Below are 21,443 nucleotides of genomic sequence, written 5' to 3'. Positions count from 1 at the left end.
TTGTGTTCCGAATTAATAATTTTCTCGCCTTTTGTTTTTTAGTGGAATTATATGTCATTTGAGTAATGCGATTAACGAGCTCGCGTGTATTTGTGCGTGATCTTTGATTTAAATGATGGATAAAAGATAAAAGGAATAATCATTTGTCCGATAGTAACGTTTCCTGAATGCACTTACTTTGTAGTAAGACGAATCTTGGATTCCGCATTTTTTACTTTTGCATGCTTTCCATGGAAGATGATAAACTAATTACAAGAGTTTCTTACCTGCAACAGAAAATAATCAGTATTAGGATGTAGTGCTACAAATAATTTAGTTACTAGCTTAAAGTACCCGGCGTTGCCCGGTAAAACTTTGATTACCACATAGTATCAAAGGGGGTGAAATAGGGGGAAGAGGAGGGATGTCCAGATTTCATGGTAGCCTATATGCTCCACAGGGTTTAAAGAGTAATTACGCAATATTTGGTCCAGATTGGTTAAAAAAATCGGGATAAAAAGTAACCAGTATGTTATTCCCGGTCCTAGACTACATGTATACCAAATTTCAGAAAGATCCGTTGCGTAGTTGCGACGTGATTGAGTAACAAACATCCAAACACACTTTCGCATTTATAATATTAGTAGGATAGTAGGATTATAATTGTCGGGAGTATGGTAAAGAAAATCTTTCGAACTAAGAAAAAAATCGCATTCAAATTGTTTTCGATAAAAAATTGCAGTGTTCTTCAACAAAGTTAATACAAAATTATAAACTGTCAAAGAAGTTAATCTGAAATATTTCTGTCAAAAATAATTAGATCGATTTGAAGAAATCGTATGGCATTTCAATCGATAACCATAACGATTAATACCACACTAATTAATTATAAAGTCAAAATCAAAACTAAAATGCTTGTTGTAATCACATCGCTGTATTTAAGCGATACGTGTATGCAGATGGAAGAGATATGCTTGATCCGTACTACTAGCGCGCCGAGAAACACGCTACGCGTGCACAACAGCAAGGGAAAGGAGAGCGTCTATGGTCAGACGTGCGTCCGAACCGATACGGCTGCAACCACTACAGGTTTCTGTAACCTTCCACGCGGATTAATGCATCACTTTGAGATTACCAAACATTGCGAAAATGAAAGTACATATTCGTAATACTTCGGATGCGACGAAATACTAAGTTTTCAAATTACTCCGCTATATTATTTCCCATTTCCAAAAGTCCTCCATTTAATAAACATACCACTCAGCAACTATATGTCCGATCGATTAATGCACTGATAAATTGGAGCACGAATTTTAATTCCTTGCCTAATCATAAAAGATTTAAAGTAATCACTCTGAATATAAACAATTTCAGAAAGCTGCACAAATTTTCCAGCAAGTCCATTTTAAATTTTTGAGTTACACTTTTATTCAACGAAGCATAAAATATTTTTTCCCTGTACGATACAAAAGCCATTTTTGCGGCATCGAAATTAATAAAAATATTACGCTGGCGTCGTTATTACATTCCCTGCGAACTGTTTCTAATAAAAACAAACACCCTACATTGGAAGCAGCCACGCACATATCACTAACGAAGTCATCATTTATGTCATCGTTTGCGTTCGAATTTCTACGGCGATTGGGCCCATTGTTCTCCGTTACTTCCTAAAATCCCGTTTCCCTGTGTCAATGAAATCGTGATTCCGCCCCCAGAAGAGTTCGTGCTCGTTATTCCTCCGATCTGCCGGTGGTTAAAGAGCGACAGACGGCAGGGGCAACGTTTGACAGCGGCGATATAACATTTGCAGCTGGAATCGCGCAATTATGAAAGTGTACGTCCAGCAGGACGGAATTGGTTTCCAGTCAAATTGTCCACGAATCCGCATAAATGCGGCATGTACTCGATGTGGCTCAGCGAATCTCATGGTACGCTGATGCCGGCGCAATATGTTCATTATGCGCGGCCATTGTCCATTCATACGCGCACCAATATGTAATTGCTTTTGTTGTGGTCTGCGGATAGAGTAACGCGACGCTGCGAGCCTCGTATTTATCTCTAGAATAATGATCAACGCCGTCGCGGAATACTCTTTAACTTCGCCTGTTTTCGGTCGACTCGACGGATCGGCGTTTTCGATTTATCCGTCACTTTGCGTCGGAGAGATTGACACCGTTTTGTTCGCCATCGACTTTCTGATGAAAGTAGGTTCGGGAAAGTGGAACGTGAATAACTGAATAGCATGTTTGTTACTGTTGCGAAACTTTTTCAAATAGGTATACAACTGTATTTATATGCATATTTTAATTTCTAAACGGGCAGTTTTCTCGGGGTCGTCTATTTAATTTGTTCTTTCCATCCGTATATTATAATTAAGTAGTGATCAATTTTGGTGTCTCCATTTGTACAGTATGACTTGTACTTAATCTTCTGTATATGTACGGGAGAGCGGGGACAAACATAACGACGTCATGAAAGTAACACGCCTTCTGCCCCCTTCCACAAACATTTCCAAAACGTTTGCTATACACAGTTACATGTGTATAGTGTCTCTTTTATTGTACCGAGTGACGCTGAGTAGTGACACGAATCGTATACCCTGGGCGAGCTAAACTTGTTATTTAGATCATTTAGGTAAGTTTCTCCTATTTTGTTTTTTTTTATTAATATTTATAATTAAACTATAGATATTAAACCAATTATTTGCTAGAGCGTTCTTAGACAATGTCTTTATAAGTTCCTGTATTTGATTTTAACAAGTCTTGTATAGTTTGTATGTTATAACAGTTCTATTCTGAAAAACATGGCTGGGGACAAAAGTAACATGTTACATGGGCGAGCAAAATAGCATACAGGATAGGAATTTTTCAGATGATAATGATTGTCTATGACTGGTTTGACTGGACCCTTTCAGTGAAAGCTGTTCGAGAGAGAATCATCCCAAATGTCTAGAATTTAAGGGTTAGACCCACGAAGACTGCAGCATGGGTGATCTTCACTACGTATGTCATAATTTTAATTCGGATTAGGTGATATTTAATACCTATCATTTAACTAAATACACAATATAAAAAAATGTTCGAAGCTGGTTATGCTTTCCACCTTTCCTTATTTAAAATTTATTTGTTTTTATCGTCACTTAAAATATATTTATTTAAATGTTTCTTTCTATCTTTTTTTATAATAAAAAATCCTATTTTGCGTTGGACGAAGTGTTTTTACTTAATTCTCCTCAAAATAATTAGTGTTATTTTCGTCCTACCCCTGCAGGACAAAAGTAACAATGACAGTCACTCAGGAAAACTGCCATAACTTTTTAACTACTTATCACTTCAGGCTGAATGTGGGCTCAAATGATAGACCAAGAAACATAGTATCTTAAGGCACATTTTTCATTTTTATATCTATAAAAGATAATTGTAAGCTAGGCCAAATGTAAAAAGTGTTACTTTTGTCCCAGCTCTCCCCTATATACTCTGTGTAGTGTTATAACATTTCTAGCAATCCGAATCGAAGTATTTATATTATCTTCCAACGACAATAGTAACGTGTCGTCAGATCTCGAAGTGTTTAGTTTCCCTTCTGAAAATCTCGGGTACATCTGGGGCTGTGTAAGAAACTCTCTTCGCGTTATTTCCGTAATGAAATAATTTGTATACAACAAACTTTTGATAAGGTTTTTACAAAGTTTGTGTAAACATTGTAAAAACACTCAAACTATCAACTGAAATTTAGCACAGACGGAACCGTTCAATTATTACGTTGACAGTTAATGTCGAGGAATGATAACGGGCTATTAAAGTACACTTGCCACCGAGAATACGGTTCTTCATATTCATTGCTCATTTGCCATCGCTCGTACGGCTTGATAATTATGGGAACGACACGCTGATACTAATGAACCAAGTGCGAAGTGATGAGCAATATCACATTCCTGACGAATAATAATTTATGACAATTTCTGTGCCGTGCAAGATTGCATGTGCGCTTTACTTGATTGTTCGTTACAATCAAGTAAACGTTTTATTTTAAGGCACGAACGCCCGAAGCACTTGGATCATAAAAATTTGGAAAACTTTTCCTTCTGCGCGTTCAGGAATATCACTAGCCTGCTGCCCGCTCGTTCACTTTCCCGCGGAATGCTCTTTTTAATAACGAACGAAGCGCACTGCCCAGATGAAATGTAAAACAACGCAAAGACGTCGAGCTTTAATTATAATAAACCCTGCTTAAGCATTTCAATTATAATTAACTCTTTCCACCGCGCGAACTTTTAAAAATTCCACGAGCTCCTGCTGTATCCTCTCTGAGGGAAGTTGCTGAACTTTCTGGAACAAACATGCTCCAATTCTTTTTTCCCATTAATATGGGAAAAAGAATTCGAAGCATGTTTCTGTAATGTAAATAGAATTTTTTTTAATTATGTATCACGATCATTTCCAACATGCTTCTTGCGTAGTTATTTTCTGCACAGTTCCCACAGAATATTCAGCAGACAATATTAATCGGTAGAGTCGCCATCTCAATAATTCGTACAAAAATTTCTTCTTCAACATAAACGATATATCTTTGCAATTTTTAGTTTTCTAATCGTGATCGCGATGTTTCTAAACACAAGATAAAAGTTACAAAAGATAAACTTTGTGGATATCATATTATTCTTAATTAGGTGAAACAGACAGATGTCAAGTCCAAAAGTTTTAGAAACTTTAACAGTGAACAACAAGCACAGAATGAAATTATTTATTATTCATAAATGATAATAATCGACTTTTATAATATCGTGTAGTAATTACGACTGCGCGAGTAATCACATTTGTCTGGCAATTTTCTTTAAAGACGTAGAAGGAAAGGGAAGAGGACAGCGTCTTTGCCACTCTACGAAATTTAATTATCACGCACAACGCCTAACGCGAGTTCTTCTGTGAAGTTTCGCGACATGCCACCAACAGGTGACTATACAACTCCGTGAGTGGCCCTTTCTTCTACGTCCTCCTGTGTGTGCCTCGCGGGCCCCTGTTCTCTAACCAAGCTAAATTTTTTCCCTTTATTACTCCCTTTCTCTTTAACGACTTCCCCTAGCTTCTTGCAATTAGCAGTTCGCCTGAGAATCGATTAAGTTTATTCCTTTTCGTATATCTCCGTTCCAAAATTTGACTGTGATTTTGCCAAATGTGAATGTCGATTTGAATGAAGGCGACTCGTTATTATGTTTGCGGTATTTCAAGTGTAAGTTATCCCTGAATATTATTCTACAATATTTCCTCTTGACTTTATATTTCTTAGTTTAATTACTTAAAATACAAGTCCACATTCTACGTATAATAATTATAACGATAACAAGTCTACGAGAATGTAAGACTTCAGATTGAGAAAACAGATTTTTAGATTTCTGAACTGATTTCTTAAATCAAAAATACGTTCTCACTTAAAAATCTGTATTGATAGTCTGAAACTCGCCATAAGAAGGAACTTACAATTGGGTCTAGTTGTGCAGAAAGCTACCACCCCTCAAAATGACAAAAATATTAGTTAAATGGATCTCATAATTTTGTGATCTTTATTTTGCAAAAATTTACCAACGCATAGAACAACTCTAACATTATACAATTATTAAAACTACCAAGTCATAGTCCCACTTAAAATTAGGCTTAAAAACAAAAGCTACGGAAAATTTAAAATAATATTAATTATACTACTCACCATTAAATAACCCAGTAAAAAACATTGTAAAACAATAACAAGAAATAAAATATACTCAATACAAATGAAGCTACTTTTCTTTAAAAATTAAAATCTTCAAACTAAATTTACTTAGCTTTATGTCGTTGAGGGTTGGTAAGTCTCTGCGTAATTAGGGCCAATTAGAGTTACAGTTAAACGTACATTCTCGTGTAATCAAAATACTTTAAACAGCTCAACGTTTACAACGTTAATGTTTCATTGCATGTGACAGTCCTGTAACAAGTAAAATTCAACGAACTCCTTTTTAATCGAGGCAGAATTTCGAGAACTCGCGAGCCAACGTGGAAATTACTCGAACACTCGAGCAAGCTTTTAGTTCTCTCAATACTTTCGCACTTTCTTCGCGGCAAGTTTTGCAGATGCTAGTAGCGCACGTCAGAACCAGGCAACCGATATTGGCTCGTCTCTGCTCGTCGTCGAATTCCCCATGTTCTCACCTCCCGTTTTTCTGCAGAAAGTTTCAGGAAGATGGGGCGAAAATGATTGGGAAAGACGTGGAAGTAAAGCATTCCTCTCGCCTCCAGCAGATCGACGCATCTCGAGAGATTCTAATTTCTCTTATTACGTCTGGAAACTCTAGATTCGCTGTTTCCACCGCAAAATTAAAAGTAACACTTGGCGAAATGCGACACCGTGCACCTTAAACTTACGTAAATCGCAGTTACTTATTCTTCAAACATAAACTAACAACAATTAATAACCCCTATTTCATTCTATTTCCTGGAATATAAATTGAGGGGGTTGTAATGGTAAATAGGAGTTGATGTGAAAATTTTCAGTATTTTCTTTTCAAGCACAGCGACGTTGGTACTTATGCTCTGACAGCCCTAGAAACCAAAATAATTTATTCTAGCACTCGCGGCGTTTAACACCGTATTCAGCATGGAATTTACATATTTTTCAAGCAAAACAAAATTTTTTTATTTCCTTGGCGCTCACATCGTTTACCATTTTAATTTCTCAATTGTAAAACACACTATAAGTGCTATAAAAAAATCAAATTCTATACTGCAGTGTTATCATTGCCACGTAAAAAATTTTCCGACATTTTTTTTGTTAATTTTGGGTTCAATTGTTGTTGCGTTCACTACACTAACACTTTCGTTTTAGAAGAAAGGAAATTTGAAGACTAACTACGACGACTGAAACTTTACTAACCAGTAAACTGTACATGGTGATAAGAAAGTGAAAAATTAATAAAACGAATGAAAACTCTGGGTCACATCTGAACACAGCATTTCCCCCGCATTTCGTCATTTACGCTAATTAAATTTACCTCCATTTTACACACCCCTACCCCAACAAAGACCTCTAGCAACAGAAATACATTTCTATAATACCCAAGCACCGCTACAATCAAAATATCAAGTCCCCCAGCACTTATAAATTATTCCTCCTCCACCTCCAAACAGATTAATTCCCCCGCCACCAATTCCCGCCCCGCAAGCTCTCCATCCGAAAGACTCTGTCTTTTGAGAGTCGCGCTAGCGATTGGCACGCGTGCTCGATAATTCCAATCACAGAGTACAAACAGAAACCACCCGTCCTGCTTGAATCGCGAAAGAAACGAATCCCCCAACGGGCGTCGGATTAAACAAAGTTTCCAACAACGCTGGTTGGTTCGGGGAGGGGTTGAAAGCCGCGATACGTGAAAGCTATTCGAACGTCTAATTGAGGGAGAGGTGCGCGGGCCGTCTAAATTTTGCAGATGCAGCTGTACACGTCAGCATCAGGGAACCGATATTGGTTCGCCTCCCGCCAACCCGCTCCCATTCGGTTGCCATATTCTCGCCAATCCCCGCGCGTTTTCTCGCGGGAGCTACCGCGAGACCCGGAGAAATAGGGAAGGTGGAAGGTTGAACCAGGAAGGCGTCTGTACCGAGCAGTAGAGATGGGCTCTCTTCCTCCTGACAACCCCCCGGCAAGTTTCCCAGCAATTTAGTCGCGCGAGACGTTCGAGCCACTTCGAATATTACTTAACTTTAAAAATCTTCGAAAAATCTTGGGAAGCTTAATGGTCTTAAAGAATCTAATGGACTCGAAAGCTCCGGGAGTCTTGATGGTCTCGGACGTCTACGTTGGGGCTTCCTCGCTGTAAAATGATAGGAGCATTCGATAACTTTGAAGTAGCAATGGAACTAAATTCGAGCCCCAATTACTGTGAACTTGATATCCCCGGACGGTGTGACAGAAATCTACGAATAAATTAGGTAACTTCTATGTACAGAATTCAAGTGGACTCGAGAATTCTCATAGTGGCGAGGATAAGAAATTGTAATAATCGAAGTCCTTCCGTAAGCTCTTTGATATTCCTCGGAGCTATTAAATTCGTTAATACACTTCAACTTTCTCGAATATCCCCGAGCTCGTCTAATCCAAGTTACTCGATGTTCGCAAAGTGACTCGACGCGTCTTGCGCCCATCGCTACGAAGGCGCGGAAGACGAAGAGGGAGGGTGCACGAGCGAGCGAGGCACGAGCTGGTAACGTCGACCGGGAAAGTGACTGCTTTTAAACCGTCTCCGCCACGACTGATTGATGGAGTTTCCCAGGACTGAATTGCATCCCAGGCGCACTCCAGGATTCCACGGGGCCGCGGTGTACAAGGACGTGCTCCAGCCCGCCTCGAGGACTGCCGGCTGCGGTAACGCCATTACGCAAACGTCCACGTTCCTCGCAAGTTGTCAGTAAGAACGAAACCGACACGGTATTAACTGTTCGATACAGCAGCCTCCTCTAGGTGAGCTGCTAATGAAGAAAGCGCGGAATCGATGCGTTCCCATTCCCACGGGGCCCAGCCCCGTTAATTCAGTTAACCTCTTAACTGGGAAAGCTAAATAATCCTGCCGCTTCAAAACGCCAGAGTGTTGAGCTGAAGCTGCCACGATTGTTTAATAAGGTGAATATCCCAATTTCTGCTCATTTAAGAGGTTACTCGTCGGAAAGAAGGTGTAAAAAATTTGTTTGTGATTGAAATTTGCAGAGTAATTGATTAATTCTTTAATAATAAATCAACCAATTCAAAAACTGTTTAAGAAAGATATTCCATGATGTTTAACTATTAGTAATTTCTAATTAAATACAATGCTCTAAATGTTCCTTATTTCTGCTCGCGAAAAATAGTAAAAAAAATCTAAATCCAGAGCACGATACAGTATCTGTTTTTGTTATTAAATAAGAACTTTTGCTGCAAAGACTGTTTTCTGCCATATTATCGAATACCAATAGTGACCCTGTTCCTTGCCACAACCAGCTAAAATACGGTCGAAAAATCATGTGTCTCTCATTTTAAAAGTTTTTCGTTGCTTATGCTGCATTTTGATTAGCCCTAAGCTCGTGCAACACTCGCGTAAATGTTCAAATAATTTAGAATTATTTTGCTGTAACTACAGTACAAACGTGACGCTTATAATAATTAGAAAAATACGAAATGAGCAGAAATGGGGACATGAGCAGAAATTAGGACATTCACCTTAACTGAGGAGTTGAAGTGGTAAACGATGTAAGTGGCTGTAGTTAAAAATTTCGGTAAAAACAAAAAACGCATGTCTGTTCATTTTGTCACTTACATTTTGTCACTTACATCGCTTGTAACTCATTTATCTCCACTTAATCGCTATGGATTTTCAGCGTATACCATCTTTACAGATTTAGAGGCAAATAAAAAGATTAGGGGCCGCGAAGATTGTTGGCACTTCCATCGATTTTCACCAAAGCGAAGTCGGCACTTACGATTTTAACGGTTTAAAATAAATTACTCTAGCACTTATAACTTTTGCAACCCTATTCCGCATGTTTTTCACATCCCTTTCCACTGAAAAAAATGATTTTTTTTTGCATTTACATCGTTTACCATTTCAACTCCTCAATTACAATCGTAAAAAAGGAATAAAACATACAAAATGGGATTCATTTTCTATTTTTCCTTTCGTCTCCCTTTTTTCCTAGATATATTCACACATTTTCGAAATATATTCAAAATACTAAATAGTGGTGACCCATAAAACCGCCCCTCGCTTGAACGTCCCTTGTAGTCAGATTTTAATTCCCTTCCTCGGAGTCGAAGATTTAATCAGCCTAATGCTGCAGCTTAACTGAGCAAAATTTTTGAAGGGACTCCGGTTGAAGGAGAGGGGTGGAAGAGGCTACGCGCTTATCTTGGCGCGCGGGCGAGGTTGGGCGTAAAATCGCGAACAGTTAATTAAGAGAGGAGCAAAATTGCCGGAAGGGACGGACAAATCTCGTAGACCATATTATTCCCTATCATCGTAGGTAAGGCGAGGACGAGGTAGATAGGTGGTAATCCGTGATTAATGATTCCGTAGTCGCCTCCGTCGTGCCACATACTTCATTACGATCGTTTCTTACCTCCATCGGGAGTGCCCACCCATTAATATACCTTCCACCTATATCAATGATGGATTAACCTACTTGCACGTTATTACCGGTTAGATCGCGTTCTCCTCGTTTATTTGCGGACTAACCGGCCGGGCGGTCGGTTCTCTCAGCTCCGCCATTCCTCTTCTGCAAACTCCCCCCCTCCCACGCTTGCTCTTTGCCACTCAACGAGGTTTTATTAATGAACCAGCGACGTCGTCCTAACGGGGAACGACCTCAGCTGTGGCGTGTCTTCGAGGATCGTTTAGCAATCTTTGCCTACACGGTGGGCGCCTTGACGACTTATTTTCACGTCACGTGCTCGTTAGGTCCTCCATGCATGGAAAAATTGATGGCCCCAGATGAGCCGTTGCCTAAGCTCTGTGGGAAATGTCACCCTTGCATCAACGATGATCCACAGCTCAAGAGTTTAGGGACTTCCTCCGGGGGTTACTCTTCCTAAACGATCGTAGACACTGTGTGGATCTTTGATTTCTCAGGTGATTCCGACACGTAGCTCGGAATATAAGGAAATGAGTAATGAGCGCGAATTTGCTCCAAAACGGGGACAAATGAGGCGTTAAGTTTGCGTTCTAGTGGCTATTGATCAGAATTGGAGATTGATGCGATATGGAGATTGTGGAGGTGGTCTGCGTCTGTGAAAATTAACGGTCAAGTTAGAATCATTATGTCTCCTTGGCTACAGGATGGTTGAGTCAACGTCACCACTGCCACCTGCTGAACATTACTTTTAGGACAGTGTTTCGAATAGGGTAAATCCGGGTGAGTCGGTCGAGTAGGAAAGTTGGCCGAGTCGCTATATTTCAGACTCTATACGTAAGAGCGCGGTAAGGTACAGAACAGTAGCTTCTGTTGAGCTAAACAGTTGAACGCATAGCGTCATTTCGCTCCCTTCTGTGTTTTTCCTGGATTTATAGACTATAAAAGATATGTAGGGATTGTGACATCATTTAACCCCTTTTATAAAACGCTAGTGTACAGAATCGTATTTCAAATATACATCTAAGTTAATTTCCGTTGAATTTTTTGGATAATAAGATAGTAGAGGTATTGAGGAAGAATGCAGCGAAGATATTTGGCCATATTAACCCTAGCTGTCAAAGCTAACGAGAGGACCACCTGGAAGTATTTGACTTCGATTGTCAGGAAATATTGTCTTGAAGCAAATATCGACCACATTTCTGAATCAGTGTAACATTCTGAACACATGTTTATTCTGATGAAATTAATAATATCAGTGTTAGTTTTAATAACTATTTTATATCAAGTCGACCAACTGCCCTGAACTTAGCCTATCCCTCGTATGCTGATCTACTGAGCTTCAACACCTTTAGTTTCGCTCCAAATGTACCAACAGAAGCTCGCCTGAACCCACCTCCACTGATATCCCTTTACATTCGTTAAAGAACCAATGCATCAACATATTAAAACAAGCACGCAATCGAACGAATAAATAACCAGCCAACAGCGTCGCGCAACTACGTATCCTTCGCGAATCTCCAGCCACACATCTCCCCGAGCCACCCAACGCGAGCAGCCAACTCGATCGCTCTGAAATCCGCGGGTACCGTCTCACGAACGCCAGTCGGTGCACGCGTGTGCATTTCATCAGCCGAGGAAGGAACAATGGACAAACTGGCGACGCATTGTTCGCCAAAAACGAAAGCGGCGCGGCGCCACGCCGCCGCCGTATCGAGCCGCCGCGGGTCGCTGCGATCGCTCGACGGCGGGGTGATCCGGAAACGACAAGCGTAGCCGGGACGCGCAACATCCCCAGCAGCCTGGCCCGGAGTCGTTAGACGTCAGCCAGCAAACTGGCATAAATCAGGCTCGGGTCAGCGGCAGATAGCGGGTGTAATTACCGAAGGGATGATTATTCGAGGAGAGACAGAGTGGCGGCGACGGAGGAACGGCCAGGGCCGGTGAGGGGGTGGCGAGGGGAGGACAGGGTGCGTTGAGCATGGCAGAAAGAGGAGACGAATGAAAGACGGTGGAATTTCAAAGAACGAGGGAGAGAGAGAGGGATAGAGAGTGAGAGACAAGGGTAGAGGGTTAGAGAGAACGGAGGGGCTGGAGGGCAACGATAGAAGGGAATGGAGGAAGAGGAACGATGCCACGCCGCTCGACTGCACACACAGTGCTACAAAAAGAGCGACCAATCTACATACATTTACAATGCACGGGTTTTATTACCCTGCCCCAGCTCTCTCTCTCTCCCATTCTCCCTCTCCCCTCACAACCCTGTCACATGGACCAATTCGAATGAGTTGTCGAGTTGGGCTAGGTGTCGGTGGTCGTCAGCCGTTTCATTTCGACGACACAACAGCCTTTCTTCTCGTCGGGGCAGTCATCGGTTAAACGATCGCCGCTGATCTTTGACCCCGTGGGCAACTGACCACCTATGACCACCCTTCTCTTTTCTCATGAACGCGATGATTAAAGGGTTATTGTATAATAAGTCAATTCTTTTGAATTTTTGATTCTAGATGATCGACTTTTGAGCAGCAGTGGTCACCGCAGAAGCCTTTTTTAGAGAACCTTCGAGTGATGGGCAATAACTTAGTTATTGATAAATATTTTTAAATAAAAAAATTACGATGCACGGTACTAGATGTGATCCTTAAAATGAAGAAAGATTTTTTGAGAAATGTGCTATAGCTTTTGAGTAAAAAATTTCCAAAGATCACCCTTTTTTCGGCCTCCTGCCTGAGATGACCTCTTAAAAGTGAATTCACGATTTAATGTGTCGCCTGTGGCTGGAGATTGGGTGGATCTGTAAAACAGATGCCAGAAGTCCACCACTTAAAAGACGTATCTTTTTTTCAAGCTATTATACACCACAGAACTCGTAATAAATGTTATATTACATATTTCTAAATATAACACAATTTTTTTACTTGGAGTTGAGAAAAACTACTCACAATCAGCTATAGATGTATGCATGGCACGTCCAATTATAAGTTTTGGACTTTATTTTGAAAAGTTGGACGAAAAGATGGCCTACTTAAGGGTTGATTATCCTTAACGCCCTATTAAAAATACTACATGTAATTAATGAGCTGGAAATTACTAAAAGGTATCAAAGGGCATCCTTAACAAATTCCTGGCGCAATAATAAATTCTCAAAGTGTCCACTACCCTACATTTAGAGAATATTCTACGCTCCACTTTGCCCCTTAACCGACCTCCCTGCAGAAGACCGCCCTTTTCTGTGACACCCTACAAAGTCCAGCTGTTCGATGACACAGAGCTGCCTCTTTGTGCGTGCGACATATCACAACAGCCACACTGTCCGTAACAATTATCGTAGATCTCCTTTGACTCTGCTCAAGGCTCGAGCATTTAGAATGGCAAACGTATCCACCCCTTCGCCGTTTTTTGCTTGCCTCCCCTGAGGGAGGGCCGATCTCCACGCCACCTACGTTACGGAGGACGCTCTCTATAAGGCAGGGGCGGAGTGCTCTCGAAATGGGAAATCGTAGTCGCAGACACGTCGTCAAACAACTGCATTCAGCATTCTGAAGTCGGTAGATATTGCGCAGGGGCGCCATTAACGACCTAATTCGTCCCACGAGCGTCCTTTAAGTGGCATCCGCCTCCAGAAGACCGGAGGCGAAGACGGCGGCCGGGGAGGAGGGAGGGCAGGGTACTCGTCGGGAGCGCGAGATTTTTGTCAGCAGGCAATCTGCATAGATTTACATCCGCTTAGTCGCTTAGTTAAACGCTTTATCAAAGTCACCTTCCGCGCACAGGCCCGGAAAGCGCCTCTGGGTAATAGACGGTCATTTCTTGTATGGCCGAGCAGGGTACACCAGAGAAACCTCACGATTCCGCCCTCGTTTTGTCAGCCGTTCATCCCTTACACGGGACTTCAATTATGCTTAAAGCGCGCATCCTGCCTCGATTATGCGCGAACCACGACGGAACCTCTCTGGCCCCCCTCTAATTATCAGCTGTTTTGCCGCCACCGCTCGCAATAAGCGTTCATCTCGAACACGATTCCTCATCACGATCCAAAGTAAAACCTTCGACTAGATGCTCTGTATAATAGAAAAAGATGTTTCGCTGACTGCGAAAGCAAATGTTAGGCTGGTGCAAAAATTCGTTCGCTTAATGTTAGGTCTTTTTTAGGCACCTACTTGGATTTGTATAGAAAAGTAGCAAAGGGTCATAGATAGCTAAGGATACTTTCATTGAAAACCGCTTGTAATATGTTTTTACTTTTAATAAAGACTTTGGTATAATAAACTGTACGAACGTTTGCACCAAGGTAATAGTAGGGTTACGTTAACACCCTAGAGGGCAGAGAAATTTTGTCAAGTCGTGGGTGGGGAATAGTATTTCATATTCGAATGGGACAGTGATGGTTACCCTACAAGTAAAGTTTTTACTGTCACATAGAATGTTTTAAATATAGCGTCCACGAATATGAAAATTAACTTTGCTTTACGAACCCAAAGTTGGTAACAATAGCTGCATTTTGAAATATTTTAAATATTTGAAAGTGTACTTCATCGCGACACAGTTCTATAATTTACGATGTAAAGCTCTTCTAATGATCTTCTCCAATTAAAAGAAGGTAAATCTAACTTACAACCCAAAAAAAAGGTTCTATTTTCATCCCCACTTTGGGACGTAGAATTTCATGAATTACTGAAATAATCAGATCCACGAACTCTGATGAATCCAACATTAAATACGAAATTCAATTAAGGTCAAGCATGGCCAGAGTTTAGATTACAAAAATGGTGGAAGATAAGCTTGAACGTGAACGAGTAATCACTTGAAAATTGGATCTTAACTTGGATCGTGGTAGGATCGCAAAGTACATCAGCTAAAGTGTATTTTTGGATGCAATAGTTAGCTGGAATTTCTTCAAAATTTCAGGTCATTAAGAGAACGTGTCCAGAGTGGTTTGGATGATTATAAAACTAAAGATGACCCCCTGAAATGTGGAGAACACGAAGCCAAAGTGCCTGTAGTTTTCTATTCGAACTTGTTTTAGAATCTCCATTTTACAATTATAATGTATATTAATAATTTTAGACGGAATATCAATATTAGCCACAATAGAACAATGAATATACTCGTTAGAACAGCTGAATATGGCTAAAGAAAGGCCATTACGTCGTTGCACGAGTTCTTCCGACGTCAAACATTTTGCGTCCCTTAGAATGGCGCCCGTGTACCGAAACAAAAGCAATTTGCATTGAAATTACGTTGCATCGGCGCGATAACGAGACGTATATTACGCCGGCGATAAAGCCCATGAGTGAAACGACATTTACGAAATTTATATCCGACCTGGCGTGTTATATTAAAGTGCAGGATGAAGTAATTTACAGTTTGTTACGTTGTTGTTGATTGAAATTACAGACAAACATCGATCTCGCCGGTTTGCCTCGCCTCTGTATTTTAAATGACTGTGAACGAAATGTTTGCAAAGACAACTGCAAAAAGCATGTCGATCAAAGGGGATGATACTTCACATATCCTGTGCGTTGTTGTCAGAAACTGTTGACGAACAACTGTTGAAAATTCTAGACCTAATGTATGCCTTTAAAATTTTAATACTTCTACAGAAGCATCCATGAAACTTTTTCAGAGATTTTAATGAGAGTTTACAAATTTGTGACTGAGGGCAATATTATGGAGCATGTACTTTTTTTTTAAATTAATGTATCCATATCATTCTTAACAGATAATCGATCTTATTTTGAATGCTAATACATTTCATGGAAACTCGAAATTTGTAGAAAAATTGGCTTCTCTTTTTCACACCAGCGACTTTACTGATTTTTTTCCCACAAAAAATAATGTATATTTTCTTCCTTCAGAGATTTTAATGAGAGTTTACAAATTTGTGACTGAGGGCAATATTATGGAGCATGTACTTTCTTTCTTAAAATTAATGTATCCATTTCATTCTTAACAGATAATCGATCTTATTTTGAATGCTAATACATTTCATGGAAACTCGAAATTTGTAGAAAAATTGGCTTCTCTTTTTCACACCAGCGACTTTACTGAATTTTTTCCCACAAAAAATAATGTATATTTTCCTCCTGTTATAAATCCTTATTTCTGCCAGTATTTCGAAAGTCATAAGCAGCATACAAATATTTTCCCCCTGTCACGCGAAGACAGTATTCGTTCAGGCGTCAGGAATCGAACGCCTAAAGCAACAACGGCCCCCGGCGAATTTTTGGCGGTAAGTTGAGAACGTATGTATGACTGGCACTTCAGGAATGATCGCAATAGGGTCGGCGGCGTTTCCTCTGAAAACAGGAATGCACATAGGAAAACACTTGGAAAAAGTGGGGAAACACGCCGAGGGAGCTCGACAGCGCGGAGGGTAACGTCTTTTTCTGTGATGGAGTAGGCCTGGGATTAAATTCCACAGCGGCACGCGTACGTGTTTCTCCTGCGCGGGGGCCGGCGTTGCCCCTGACAGATGGTCGAACTTGTTGAATAATTAAATATGACTTCCACGTTCCCCGAACTAGGCGCCAAATTTTCTCAACTAAACTCAGAGACTCCAATCCATGCTCTTGAATATTTCAACCACCGATTCTGAATATCAAGGTGAACACTGCCCTCGTCTACATAAATGATTAATGTAGGGACCAACAGCTATTTAGGAACACTGAACGAGGGTGAAAAACGAGCTTGAAAGGGGGACGTGTTAGTGGGGGAGGAGGCGGCGAGACAAAATTTCTTCTATCGTGAGAAAAGTGGACGTGAGATTTGCGAAGTGTGAATATACTTATATGAAGAAGAAAAAGGAATGGAGATAGGATTGAACGTGTTGCATCGTATTTTCCGTTAGAACGAGCGAATTGACGCGGCGGTTCGCGCGTTAAACTGCAATCCCGAGAACATAACCGCGAGTTATCACTCTCTCAGAGGCCAACGGAGGATCCGCCATTCCGATCAAATAGTACGCAACGAATCGTCAGGATTTACATATCGCGCTCTATGCGCATCGACATCGTAACGTACGGGAATCTTATGTTCTTGCAACGGGGTATTTGCTTGGATTTACTCCTGACCCTCCACGCGCAAAAATTCAAGAGGACATTGTTCAGTTCAGATTGCCTATCTGAACGACAGAAGTGAACGATATTTATCTCTGATGCAGCTTGGAAATCAATGATAAAGGCATTAATAATATTGAATTCCGTAGTTGGAATTATTACTTTATCATTTATCTCCAACTTATTGGAGTAATTCTCGAAAGGAACGGATTTTTCTTTAGCTTGCAGCGAGAGGCATGCAACTCCATTTTGAACAGTTTTTGAGTTACGACGTGTAATATACGCAAAAAAAATTCTACATCGTTTGGTGCACGTTTGATGCAAATCCGATAACAAGTGAGCGATTTATTGCAAACTTTAAACCTGTTCTGTGCCATATTTTTGTTTCGGACAGTTCCAGATTTGAAAAATTCGCCAAGAATAGAAATAAAAACTTATTAATTCGGTAACTACTACTTATTGCGTGGAAACATATATTTTTCAATTAGTGTCAAAGCAATTTTCAAAGCAATAATTTTATAAACAGTTTTTGCTAATTTACTCGAAGTCGGTAAAGATGGAGCTGCACCCCTCTTGCTGCAAGGTCCTCAATTGTACCCCTAATAGAACTACCCGAAAGTTTGCTCAGAATCTAGACTCTGAATAAAACGACATATCTTGGACTTGATATAGAACTGGCATAAACTTCACAAACATGTTTGGAGTTTAACTAGAACACACTGGACTCCTTGAGAATAAATTCAAACTGTGTGTCGCGCGCATCGTCTGCCCGTGATGTATCACGTAGTCTGTACACAGGATGTAAAAGTAACCACTATACAATAGTAAATGACACGGTTCTAATACCCCTGTGTATAACACCTTGCACATGAAACTGTGTAAGTAGACCAGAACATGTAATTACGCGAATCACCCATTAGTACCAAGTACAACCACAAACCATCAACCATCGTTCATTCGCATCTCACTACGAATCTGAAAGATGCTCGAGGACCAGTGGCATATCCTTACTCCCTTCTGTTCTTATTGATCCGTTCCCCATTACACGCGACACGTTTCTCAAGCCTGACTGACAACAGTGCGAAAGGACAGTCTTAGGAGGGCACTCGTATCGGAAGAAAGTAACGAGTTGCCGCGTCGGGCGGTTTACACAGATTCGAGATGATGCATCGCGGGCCGAGTTAGGTAAACGCTGCATTTGCATCTAAAAGAGTCTGTCAGTAGTTTATATGAAAATGTGAAATGAAACAGTATTTCACATTGGATCCCCTTCTGCGGTGTACCCTTGCCTCCCCCCCCCCGCCCCGTTTCTCCTCCAGCGCCGTTACCTTTCCGTTCTCCCTTCGCGGTCCTGCTCTCCCTCTAAGCCGTTCACCGTTCACTGTCTACACGAACCACAGCACAAACGCATCGGCCAGAATCAATTTTCTTCCTTCCACGGAGAAATTGGAAGGTTACTACAAATATTTGCCCAGACGCATTAAGGGCACGCAGTGTACCGTGGAAAAACCATGGGCTATTTACGATCGATTATCTCCGATCAATATTTTGCCGCGAAATTGGGGGAGCCACTGTTCCCAGCCACCGAATCCGAGGATTCGTTTGGGTGAACATCTGGCACAAATTCTGTTGGAGCTCGGATATTCCTCGCCTAAATTATTCAATCGGGAAAGGACAAACGAAACTTCTTTTCGTTAATATAGTTTGGTAGGTAAAGGGATTAATAAATTAACAATGGTGGATAATAATGGCGAAGTGGTTTGAAGGAATGGTTAAGAATTCCGGTGAATTCGGTTTCGGATGGAGGTATGAGGTTTTCGTTATTTCAATATGTCCTAAAATTGTGGTACACAGCGAAATATGTAAATTCTTCGTGCAAGGGAAATGGAAAAAATGTATAAAGAAACATTTTAAGTTAAACGATTTTAAAATGCACTAAAAACTAAAGAAGAATTCTCTTCTTGTACTAAAATTGCGATGGTGATATGTCACTCTAAAGAAAATCGTGGGGCAAGTAATTTCATCGCTTTTCATTCATCGCTCATTTCGAGGCTTGATTCTGTATTAAACTGAATCGTATTCTTTTATGAAATATCCGGTCCCATGATTTTCTTTAAAGTGACACATCACCATCGTAACTGTAGTACAAGAAAATAATTACTTTTTAGTTTTTAGTGTATTTTAAAATCGTTTAATTTAAATTTTTTTATATATATTTTTATTTTCTAGTTTTTAGTGTTTGTGAATTTTTTATATTTTTTACTTTTTTTCATAAATTTGTATTGTCATCCAAACTACGCACGCCTGCAAAGTTTCGAGTCTATTGGATAGTTGGAAGTGGGTTAAAATTGAGTTTCCAGATTTGAACCAAACATGATACAAACAAACAAACAAACAGAGAATCGAAACTAAGTAAAATCGTTTAAAAATCGCTTACCACTTCCCAACTCCAGGCTCTGTAATCAGGATACAGACAGTTCGTACCTGCACCGAGGAACTTAAATAAAAGCGACGTAACACCACTGACGTTTTAATTGTAACTTTATAAACTTTATAAACCAACAAAAAATCACAAGATATATTTTTCGAGACCGAAACAATACTGACGGCTCGAAGTTACGTTACCCGTTACAGAAATATTAGTGTTTCCTTCGAAATTCGGTACAGGTAGTTAAGGGGACTAGGCAGTCGAAAAATCGATTTTTATTGCACTTTCCGAAAGTACTATCTTTCCTGAATAAAGTGCCGCTTGGTTTATAGTAAAATTCGCGACATTGTAGATTTGGCAGCTAAAAACGTCAAGCGGCAACCTATAGCGTTGCCTTTGCCCAGAAACTTTAAACGCGTTTTTCTCGAATATTTTTTTCTCTTAATTTTTTCCTGATTGCGAACGAATAGAGGTTCAAATCAACTTGGAAAAAATTACAGTATGTGTAAAACATGTGCCATTTCCTGGAAAACCTCTCATATGGTACGTAAAAATTCGAGATTTTCATAAAGAAAATTAAAAGGGTCACCTGATTTTAGTAGCGCACAAACAAGAACGAATTTTTCTCGAAAAAATCGCCGTTTTTCAGCCACCAATCGCATAATTTTGATTCAATTTTTGTTTTTATAGGTTTGCCCGGAAACTATGAATCCAAAAAACAAGAATCACACCTTGAAATCGGATTACGTCATATTTTAAGACCGATATTAAAGGCAAAACGACGGAAAAACGTTTAAATGTTTACCCGTCTGCAGCGCAATTTTTAAAGCACATATATATTTCTTACCATTTTTTTTCAATCTGTATGGTAGTAATAAACATTGCGTAAAAGGATACATCTGGATTTGCTTTAATTTTTTTGCAAATAAATAAAGTACAGAGTCTCTTTTTCGCTAAAAACGACTGTCTAAGTACTCTAAGTAGTCGCCTTAAGAAAGTGTAGCGAGCTCCGGAATACCGAAACGTTCTAGACAAACAGATTCGTTAATCCCTTCTTTTAATCGACGCGCTACAATTATTCTAAACTCCTTTCAAACTCAATTTCCCCTTCCTCCTCTCCCTTTTAATAAAGTCCCCGTATCTATGCGAGCCCGACAAGAAGTTGCCTAATGTGCTCTGTAGAAGGAATTACTGATTTGATTAGTAACGCAGGCGCCGACAGGAGCCTCGGTGTAAGACGATGAAGTAATTACGGATGCGTATTTCAAAACGGCTCGGGTTCTTGCATATTAACAGCGGCTGGCGTGGAAGGAACGTTAATAATCACTTAACGGGCTTTAAAGTTGCATCGCGTAGGTCGGCGGGGCTTAGTTTCGTTCAAGATTTATGGCTGTGCAGTTTCGAGAACGCCCACGGTACATAGCTATACGTTCGCATCGTTTCGGTGGCGCGCTGGTTTTCAGCGTTGCCTCCGGAGTACGCGTCGTAACATTCATCGGGATTACTACTGCTTAAGCCGTGTGTATATATTTGAGAAAAGCGGCGTGGCCCCTCCCGTTTTAATTCATAAATTACGGTATCGTTCAGCGTGTCGTGAATCGTCGTGTCCTGCTTAAAATTTTCGGCGCCCGTTACAAAATTTTTCGGAACGACTTTGCGCGAGGTCAAACACGTAGCACGTTAAAGCTTTGGGAGATTACACGTAAGACGTGAGATGTTCAACGGTTGCGACGCCCCTTACAGACATAGCTATATAATTAAAATAAGAAATGGCAGATGTTTAAAGAAATGTTACCATATTTTAGGTGTGTTTAAATTATCTTATTTTACTTCTTAATTTCTATTTCTGCAATGGCT

At 40.3% G+C, this 21,443-nt stretch overlaps 1 protein-coding gene across 1 annotated transcript in view; it reads right to left on the bottom strand.

Annotated features, from left to right (window-relative positions):
* Window positions 1-247: 247 nt before the first annotated feature.
* Window positions 248-21,443, bottom strand: part of Mib1 (E3 ubiquitin-protein ligase mind bomb 1) — a 166,841-nt gene continuing 145,645 nt past the window's right edge. Inside the window, exon 10 of the mRNA XM_076830781.1 lies at window positions 248-266. Within this exon, the coding sequence (XP_076686896.1) occupies window positions 263-266 (4 nt within the window). The 3' untranslated portion in view covers window positions 248-262. The remainder of the gene's footprint in view (window positions 267-21,443) is intronic.

Source organism: Andrena cerasifolii, chromosome 2 (genome assembly GCF_050908995.1).
Source record: "Andrena cerasifolii isolate SP2316 chromosome 2, iyAndCera1_principal, whole genome shotgun sequence".
NCBI lineage: Eukaryota > Metazoa > Arthropoda > Insecta > Hymenoptera > Andrenidae > Andrena > Andrena cerasifolii.
This window is presented reverse-complemented; position numbering and strand designations above follow the sequence as displayed.